The 9,149-nt window shown below is 57.1% G+C and overlaps 2 protein-coding genes across 4 annotated transcripts in view; one reads left to right on the top strand and one right to left on the bottom strand.

Moving 5' to 3' along the window:
* Window positions 1–827: 827 nt before the first annotated feature.
* On the bottom strand, window positions 828–9,027 carry MLLT11 (MLLT11 transcription factor 7 cofactor). Of its 2 annotated transcripts, XM_041467371.1 has the most exons (3): window positions 8,263–9,027; window positions 4,360–4,676; window positions 828–2,453 (listed from the first exon to the last, which is right to left on the bottom strand). In XM_041467371.1, exons 1-3 carry the CDS (start codon window positions 8,473–8,475, stop codon window positions 2,174–2,176), a joined length of 810 nt encoding a protein of 269 aa, XP_041323305.1. In that variant the 5' UTR covers window positions 8,476–9,027; the 3' UTR covers window positions 828–2,173. The 2 variants fall into 2 exon arrangements, with proteins under 2 accessions (XP_041323305.1, XP_041323306.1); XM_041467372.1 differs by lacking the exons at window positions 4,360–4,676; window positions 8,263–9,027 and adding an exon at window positions 3,729–3,839.
* The window catches only part of CDC42SE1 (CDC42 small effector 1), a 5,135-nt gene continuing 3,532 nt past the window's right edge, over window positions 7,547–9,149 (top strand). Inside the window, exons 1-2 of one of the 2 annotated variants that reach the window (XM_041467375.1) lie at window positions 7,547–7,818; window positions 7,877–7,906. The gene's annotated coding sequence lies outside the window, so the exon portion shown is untranslated. Of the gene's footprint in view, window positions 7,907–9,149 lie in introns of both variants that reach the window. The other variant, XM_041467373.1, reaches the window with a different exon arrangement.

Here is a 9,149-nt window from a genome sequence, read left to right as displayed (position 1 = left end):
CCGGCCTCGCTGACAGCGCTCGAGCCCGCGCCTGCCCCGCCGCGGCCTCACAAAATGGCGGCCCCGGCGAGCCCGTGAGGCGGCGGAAGGATATAGCACCTGAGGCTAAAGAGTCCTCCGAGGAGGTGCAGAAAGATCGGGCTGGGCCAGCCCTCGCTCTCAGCGGGAACTGTGGGAAATGCGGGGATTTCTCCTTCTTTTCTCCGTCGTCCTCCCCGCCCTGGGGCTGTCGGGAGAGGCCTGGCAGGGGAGGGTTTTCCTCTGGCGGAAGGATATCAATCAGTAGGGTTGAGCGGCCCGTGATGGGTTCCTGGAGTTAGGTCCGGCAGAGGCGTTTTTGCGCCAAGTATAAAATGGCGGCGGCGCCTCGCTGAGGCGGTGTGGTTTTGATGTGCTTTGGAACGTTGAAAATGGGGATTTGTAGATATATTTGAATTTATATGTGTGTATTTCAGCAGTTTGAGTATAGCTGTCCCCTCTGATCGCCTTCCAGTCCAGGATTTAGCTCCCCTCAGGCTGCCAAACCCTCCTGTTCAAGGTGTGTTACCCCTGACTTGCCCAAAATGTCCTTTTTTATGAGGTAAAATTGGAGCTCAGGGAGTTTATTTCTTCTCTGGGGTGTTTTCCTGTGAGGCTTGGAAAAGCTGAAGTGTAAATAATAACCTTAATGTGCTTATAATAATTGTTTAGGCTTAGTTTTTCCACGCTTAAGTCTTCCACAGCATGTGCAAAGACGTTAAGGGTGAATTCCCAGCTCGCCGTAAAGAGATTTGAGACATTTTAATGCCTAAAAACTTGATGTCAGTCTGCATGTCCAGAGGAATGTGTATGTTTTGTACTGATTTTATTTAAAGTTTCATAATAAATACTTCTCCTGCAGGTTTTCCTAGGTGGGAACACAGAAGTCAAAACAGCTCTGCAGAGGAGAGTTTACATTTTTCATCTCTGGTTTTACACAGATGGTTCAAAAAAGCACACTTGATTATTTCTGCAGATTACAGGAGAGCTGCATCCAATTTTCATAGTAGAATGCAGATTTTTGCAAATTTTTTTGCCTATTCCTGGCACTTTTTAAGTGCTGCCCTGGCCTGCCCCCAGCCACATACCCCCCAACTCTCAGGATGGTTTTGGGATGCTCCACATCACTTTATCCCAATCAAACCCAAAAAAAAAGCACATTCTAGAAGACAAATCAATCCCAGAAAACAATATTGGGAAGGGAAAAAAACCCCAACCTGTTTAAAAGCCAAAAATTATTCCCGGTTGGGTTTTTCCCCTCATTTTGAGATGATGCTCAGAAATAAACCTCAGCAGGTGAGAATCTCCCCGGAGAAAACTCAAGGCTTCCACTTGAATGAATGCAGCATTTTTTTGTTGTTGTTTTTAAAGGGTTAAGTGGGTGGAAAACCTGAAATATTTTCATCTGGGGGTAAGATCCACCTTTCAGCTCTGCCCCGTCACCCTTCCAGACCCCACAATGTACCCAGCATCTGTCCCAGCACTGGGAATAAACCATGTAGGGCATAAAAAAAGGATGAAAAAATAAAATTTGGGGGCAATAAACACCCAGCCTTGACCCCACTAAGCAAGGACAGAACATTTCTGTGTCTATTTACTCTCCTGGACATAATTTTTTCTGCTTGGGTTCACACCACAAGGCTCAAAATGATTCTTTTTTCTCAAGAAAAAGGTTTCTGCTGCTACCTTGGGCACATCCCTGCCTCTTCCACCTTGCATTCCCGAGGGGAAGGTTAAGGGACGAAGCAGAATTTTGAGAAATTGGGCCAGGGGAGCGCGGAGGGTCGACGCTTTCTGCAAAACCAGGGCGATTCCCATTGCTCCTCGTTTGCACTAACGAGTTTCTCCCAAACCCTCTGGGAATGGAGGGGGGCAATGGGGGGGCTTTTTCTGCCCCCTCCTCTCGTGTTGTTACTGGCAGCGTCGTGATTCCAGGAGGAAAAGGGAGAGAGGATTTGGAGATTTTTGGGGAGCCCATCACCGTCAAAGCCGCGGTGAGCTGCTGAGCGAACAAGCAACAGCAAAACTGCCCAGAAACCAAAAAAAACCCAAAAAAACCCAACCCAACAACCTCCAAAGCGACAACAAAACCAAATCCTGGCATGCCTGGCGAGAAGAGAGAGAGCAGGGGGGCTGAGGAGGAGCAGGGAGGGCTTCAAATTAAATCGAAATCTAAGGAGCTGATGCTGGCGATGGGAGCTCGCCAGAAATTAAAGCTGTTGAACCACAGCAGACTGTCTTCTTCTTCTTCTTCTTGGGAGAGCTCCTGGCTGCCTCGGTGGTCGCTGAGCTTGCCCAGCCCTCCTTTGGGCTTGTAGAGGGCCATGTCTGCCAGCCCCAGCCCCTCCAGCTCGGCCGTGTCCAGCCGTGGGATCGGCATCCTCCAGTAGATGAAGGAGTCGTACTGGCTGCTGATGGTGTCCAGCATTTTCAGGCTGTGAAGGGCACAAGTGGGGGGAAAGGAAAGGAAGAGAAAAACACAGGAGTTGTCCCAAAGTGGCTAGAAATTTCAGGTGTTGGCGTGTTGACCCTGTCCTGTAGGATAATCCTTAAAAAGGGGATATTATTTTCAGGATAATCCCCTAAAAAGGGGATATTCTTGTTAGGATAACCCCTAAACATGGGATATCCTTTTCAGGATAACCCCTTAAAAATGGGATATCGTTTTTAGCATAAACCCCTAAAAATTTGGTATCCTCTTTAGGATAATCCCCTAAAAAGGGGATATTCTTTTTAATATAACCCCCTAAAAAGGGGATATTCTTTTTAAGATAACCCCCTAAAAATGAGATACCCTTTTTAGCATAACCCCCTAAAAACAGGATATCCTTTTTAGCATAAACCCCCACAAAGGGGGTATCCTCTTTAGGATAATCCCCTAAAAATGGGATATCCTTTCTAGGATAATCCCCGAAAAAGGTGATATCCTTTTTAGCATAACCCCCTAAAAAGGGGATACCCTTTTTAGGATAAAAATGGGATATCCTTTTTAGCATAAACCCCTAAAAAGGGGGTATCCTCTTTAGGATAATCCCCCCAAAAGGGGATACTCTTTTTAGGATAAAAATGGGATATCCTCTTTAGGACAATCCCCTAAAAAGGAGTTGATGGTGGAGGAGAGCAGGGGGTTGTGGAGGTTTGACTCCAGGCTGGGTCTAAGTGCAGGCTCGAGCTCTGCCAGGGTTTTATCCACACCCTTCTCTAACTCGGAGGGGGCCCAAGGGACTCCTCTCGCCGTGCCTCAGTTTCCCCAAACCAACAGCATGGGAGGGGAGGGCAGGGTGGGGATTAACCCCTTCCCAGCTGCTCCTCCTGAAATCCATCCTGCCAGCTCCGAGAGCAGCTTACCCAAAGGAACTTTTTCCCCACGAATCCCCACGGAACGGGCACTGAGGGGGGGTCCCTGTGCAGCCCCCTCCCCCTGATCCCACCCCATCCCTCCCTCTCCTGACCGAACCCTCTAGAAAGGGCTGGAAGGAGCCTCGCCCCGCGTTCCCACCACACCCCACCCATCCCTGCCGTGCCATCCATCCCTCCCTGCTGCAGAATTCCCCCTGCAGCCCCACCCCGATCCACCAAAAAATTGGGAAGGAGCAGGACGAGACGTGGATCAGCTTGGTGATGGAGCTGAGTCACTGCCTGCCGTCTCCCTGGCAGGGTTATGTCATTCCCTCGATTGGTGAGGGGAAAAAAAAAAAAAGCAGACTAACCCAAAACATCCTCATTTCCCTGCTGATTTTCCCTGTCTTAAATGAGAATTCTCAATGATGATTCAGGCGTATTTTGGATCTGTGCGATCAGCTGCTAAATTTAAGGTTCTGGATGTCACTCAGAGGCTATGAAAGGCTCCTGTGTCACCCCCTCTGGGTAAACTGAGCCACAGGACTTTAAAATAGCCTCTTCCCTGGGAATTTATCCCTGGGGGTCCATCCCTAGGGATGTATCCCTGAGTTTTTTTGCAGCACAGCGGCAGAGAATTATTAATGGTGATTAGGTGTTGTGGCCATGGATTTTTAAGCTCCAAATGGTGAAAAATTGGAGTTTAGTGACAAGAGAGGGGAAAAGAGAATTTAGTGACAAGTAAAATAATCAAATATCCAGTAAAAGAGAATGAATATGGGGGGGGGAAACTCCTCTTTTGTGGCGTGTCACCCCTAAAAAAGAGCATTTCCCACTCTGTTCATCCCATGGAAGCAAACCCACCTTTCTCCACTCAAACCCCCGCCGCCTGCGGCTCATTTCCCCCCCCTCAAAAAGCAACTCCAGCACCCCCCTCCCACCCAAATCGTGGAATAAAAAGCATCCTCTGGCCGAGCATCCTGGCCGGCTCGCCTCCCTTACCTGCGGGCGGTGCCGGGAGCGGTGGGCTCGGTGCGGGCCGGGCTCTTTGTGCCGGGGAGCCGCGGGCGGAGCAGCGTCGCTTTTGTCTGCCGGCGCTGCCGGGTCTGCAATGCAGCCCCTCCAACTGCCCTTCCTCGTGGGGGGAGGATGGTGATGGTGATGATGGTGATGATGGCAGATGAGTCAGCGGCTCCCACCCGCGCCAGGGAGGAGGGGGAGGACGGCAAGGGCGGAGGCGCGGGGGGGATCCTGCGCGTTGGACCCCCAAGCTGAGGATGTATTGAAGCTGGTTCACTCCTGAAGCCTTCAGCTGCGTGCTGGGGAGAATAATTTTCAGCCAGCAAGGAGCTGGGGAATATTTTTTTTTTACCTGCATGTGAAGATGTGGGGTGCTGTGGTACCCCCAGACTTTGGGAGAGCATTGTGCAGGGAAATTTGGCTCAAAGAAACCCCCAAAAATTTATATATATAAATATAAATAAATAAATATAAATATATATATATATATATAATATATTTTTTTGTTTGTTTTTTTTTGGGTTTTTTTTTTTTTAAATCTGAGATTGAGGGTATTTGGTCCTAAGGCAAAAATATCCCAGATGTGGAACTAGACGTAGAGGGAGACACCCAAAACTGGCATCAGTCACTGCCAGGGCTCAGGGGGGGCTTCACCCAGGTTGGGGGCACCTCCCACCCCACTTTTCCCCAAAATCTGATGCTGGGTGTTGGAGTGGCAGCAAAGAAAATCCCGATGCAACCCCTCAGACCAGGGAATCTCCCTGCCCCAGCACCACTGAGACCCCAAACACCCTTTTTTGGGTGCACAGGCCACATCATGCACCTGAGAGGCTGAAGGCAGCCCTTGCCCTCCTCTCCCTGGGCTTTGCCTGAGATCAACATTCTTTTGGTGCTTTAGGTTTTTTGAGTTTTTTCTTTATTTTCCTCCCTGTTCCCTGCGTGCAGCTCATTCCTGATGGTGCCAAGCTGTTCTGCCAGTGCTCGGCTTTCAGCCAGACTATTTCTGCCTCCTCCTCCTCTTCCTCCTCCTCCTCCTCCTCCTCCTCCTCCTCCCAGCACTGTCATGGGCAAAGAGGATCCCATGTTCCTGCTCCAAAATAGACCCTCGGTCTCAGCTGGGCCTTTGCAGCTCAGCACAGGGAAAATTCCAGCTGGGAGCCCCTTGGAGAATGCTGATCCCTCCAAGGCGTTGAGCTGCTGTGGTTTTGGGGGTCCCCCAGGCCATGGGGGGCAGTTTGGCTGAGCAGCCTCATAAGAAGCTGGGTGTCACACGTCTCCTTGCTTTTTGGGGTGTCTGTCACCTCCTCACACGTGACAGTCTGTGGTGTCCCTCTCTGAAAAGGGACCTGGGGCTGAACCCCAAGGGGACGGAGCAATGAGGGCACTGCTCTGGGTTTTGGGAGGGCAGCAAGGGGTACAGTGTCCTCTGGCAGCACAAACACCAAAAATGAAAAAAAGGGCTCCTCAGCTGAAATGAGGTCACAAACACTTGGGGTATTATCAGCCAGGGCCACCCGATGGCTGGGGACAGGCGTGGGACAGAGACCCGACTGAGTGGGGACAGTGCTGCCTTGTTCAGCATTTCTGGAGTGGGAGCAGAGGGGATGGCTGGGGTTTGGGGGCTGACACAGGAAGGGACACTCAGGCTCACACAGGGGCGCTGGCAGTGACAGGACTGGTGGCAGTGGCAGGACAGTGGTGGTGACAGTGACAGGATTGTGGTGGTGGCAGTGTCAGGACTATTTTGGTGGCAGTGTCAGGACTGCAGTGGTGGCAGTGGCAGGACTATTTTGGTGGCAGTGTCAGGACTGCAGTGGTGGCAGTGGCAGGACTGTGGCAGTGATGGTGGCAGGGCTGTGATGGTGGCAATGGCAGGGCAGTGGTGGTGGCAGTGACAGGACAGTGATGGTGACAGTGACAGGATTGTGGTGGTGGCAGTGTCAGGACTATTTTGGTGGCAGTGACAGGACTGCAGTGGTGGCAGTGGCAGGACTGTGGCAGTGATGGTGGCAGGGCTGTGATGGTGGCAATGGCAGGGCAGTGGCGGTGGCAGTGACAGGACAGTGATGGTGCCACCAGATGTTGTGCAAGCGGAAGGGCACCGAGCTGGAAGTGGTGACACCACCCAACGCCGGCTGCAGGCTGGCGCGGGCGTTCCCACGCCTTTGGGTGCCCCACGGGCTCTGCTGTGTCCGTGGAAAAAAGCGGGCACAAGGCTGGGGGGCAAATGGGAGCATAACTGGGACTTGCTGGGGACCCCCACCCTAGCTGCTCCCCTGGCATTCCCCCAGTGCTCCTGGAAACCCCAAATACCTCCACACCCAGCTGGGGCCCCCCAGCCTTAACAGGACCTCAAGTACCCCCAGTCCTTCTGGGACCCTGGAGACTCCTGTTCCTACCGGGACCACCATTCCTACCGGGACCATGGCCCCCTAATCTATGGGGACCCCTATTCTACCGGGACCGCTATTCCTACAGGGCCCCCCATTCCTACCAGGACCTGGGCCCCCCATTCCTACTGGGATTCCTATTCCTACCGGGACCCCTATTCCGACCGGGACCCCCATTCCTACCGGGATCCCCATTCCTACCGGGACCCTGGCCCCCCATCCCTACCGGGACCCCCATTCGTACTGGGACCCCATGTTCCCATTTCTACTGGGACCCCCATTACTACCGGGACCCCGTCCCCCATTCCTACCAAGACCCGGGGCCCCCCATTCCTACCGGGACCCCCATTCCTACAGGGACCCAGTGTACCCATTCCTACCGGGACCCCTATTCCTACCGTGTCCCCATTCCTACCGGGATCCCATTCCAACTGGGACCCCTGTTCCTACCGTGACCCTGTGTTCCCATTCCTACCGAGACTACCGGGCCCTTATTCCTTCCGGGACCCCGTTCCCCATTCCTACCGGGATCCCCATTCCTACCGGGCCCCCATTCCTACCGGGATCCCCATTCCTACAGGGATCCCCATTCCTACCGGGCCCCCTGTTCCTACCGGGACCCTGTGTTCCCATTCCTACCGAGACCCCCGGGCCCTTATTCCTTCCGGGACCCCGTCCCCCATTCCTACCGCGTCCCCATTCCTACCGGGCCCCCATTCCTACCGGGCCCGGCCCCGCAGTGCCGGCGGTTCCCGGGGAGGGCGCTGTGCCGGGGCCGGGCCGGGCCGAGCCGCGCCGGGCGGCGGGAGCTGCGCCGCGTCCGCACCGGGCCACGCCTGGGGCTGCGAGCGGGGCACCGGCACCGGCACCTCCCGGCCACGCCTGGGGCTGCGAGCGGGGCACCGGAACCCGCACCGGGACCAGGACCCCCGAGCCACGCTGGGCTGAGAGCGGGGCACCGGGACCGGCACCAGCACCGGGACCGGGGCTCGCACAGGGATCGGGACCTGCGCTCCCGGGCCACGCTTGGGGCCGCTGCGAGCCGGACACCGGCAGCGGGACCGGGACCGGGACTTCCGAGCCACGCGTGGGGCTGCGAGCCGGACACCGGCACCGGGACCCGCTCCGCGCCGGGACAGGTAATGGGGCGGCCACCGGGACGGGAACCGGCCGGTCCCGCGGGGTGCGACCCCGGGGAAGGGCCCCGGAACCGCCGTAGGAAGGCGGAGAGGGCACCGGGATCGGCACCGGGATCGGCACCGGAGCGGGAGCGGGGCGGCGGGACGACCCCCCTTGCATCTCGCTGGTTCAACCGGGGAGCCCTCCCGGGATCCGCCGGCTCTCCCCAACCCCACCGGGACCACCGGGCACCCAAGGCCTGCCGGCTCCCACCAACCCTACCGGGACCCCCGGGGTCCCAAACCCTGCTGGGACCCCCGAGCCGCCGGAGCCCCGCGGAGCAGCCGCTGCCCCGGGGGTCGCAAAGGAAGTTCACCTCGCACTCCGCCGTCCCCCCCGGGGGTCCCGGGCACTGTCCCCCCGTCCACCGCTGTCCCCACACTCTGTCCTTCCCTCCGAGCTTCGGGAGACCCCAGCGGGCGCCCTGCGAGCGGCTGAGCGCGGCGCTGGGGGGCTCGGAGCGGACCCCCCTGCCCGGAGCCCGCCGGTGACGCAGAGCCCAGCGGTGCTTTCCCAACCGGGAAGTCATTTTGCCTGTGCCGGCAGGCCCGGGCCCACAGCCGCCCTGCCCGGGGCTACCGAGCTGCCCAGGTGGGCTGAGCCCGGCCACGGCTCATCGCAGGGGTGGCTGAGGGGTGGGCGAGGGGCGTGAGACCCCCAAAGCGGGGATTTGGCCCGGCAAGAAGCGCCCGGAGCCGGGCCGGCCCCGCCGTCGCCTTTTGGAGGACGTGAGGCCGTGGCGGGTGCCGGAGGGGCTTTGAGGGGCGCGGGCAGGGGGTCGTGGCCGTGCGAACCCTGGTGGGTTCGCTGCTGGCTCGTCCTTGGCCGAGCTCCCCACGGAGGCTCCCCCGGTGCCCCGGCTGCAGTGCTGAGTTCGGGGGGCTCCTCCCCAGCGAGGCCCGGCCGCTGCTCTGCCGGATCCCAGCGCTGTCCGGGCCGTGTTTGCTAAGGAAATCAGGCTGGGAAGGGAAGGCTGCCCCCTCCTCCTCTGCCCCGCAGCCCCCTCCTTATCCACCCCGCAGCCCCCTCCTCATCCACCCCGCAGCCCCCTCCTCCTCTGCCCCGCAGCCCCCTCCTCATCTGCCCCGCAACCCTCTCCTCCTCTGCCCCGCAGCCCCCTCCTCATCTGCCCCGCAGCCGGGGGGCGAGGCCGGGTTTGGCAGGGGGGCACGGAGCCGGGGTGCACCGAGCGCGTCACAGCCT

Source organism: Pyrgilauda ruficollis, unplaced genomic scaffold (assembly GCF_017590135.1).
Source record: "Pyrgilauda ruficollis isolate IOZ18807 unplaced genomic scaffold, ASM1759013v1 scaffold208, whole genome shotgun sequence".
NCBI classification, from domain to species: domain Eukaryota; kingdom Metazoa; phylum Chordata; class Aves; order Passeriformes; family Passeridae; genus Pyrgilauda; species Pyrgilauda ruficollis.
The sequence above is the reverse complement of the archived record's forward strand: the minus strand, read 5'-3'. Positions and strand labels throughout refer to the sequence as shown.

Excerpts from the sequence above, each read along its gene's own strand:
- MLLT11 (XM_041467371.1), bottom strand. The coding sequence starts at position 8,475 with ATGACTTCCCGGTTGGGAAAGCACCGCTGGGCTCTGCGTCACCGGCGG. Across the intron at positions 4,677-8,262 it reads GGGGGACGGCGGAGTGCGAG|CACGCAGCTGAAGGCTTCAG; the intron begins GTGAACTTCCTT and ends TATTCTCCCCAG. Across the intron at positions 2,454-4,359 it reads GCTCCCGGCACCGCCCGCAG|CCTGAAAATGCTGGACACCA; the intron begins GTAAGGGAGGCG and ends TGCCCTTCACAG.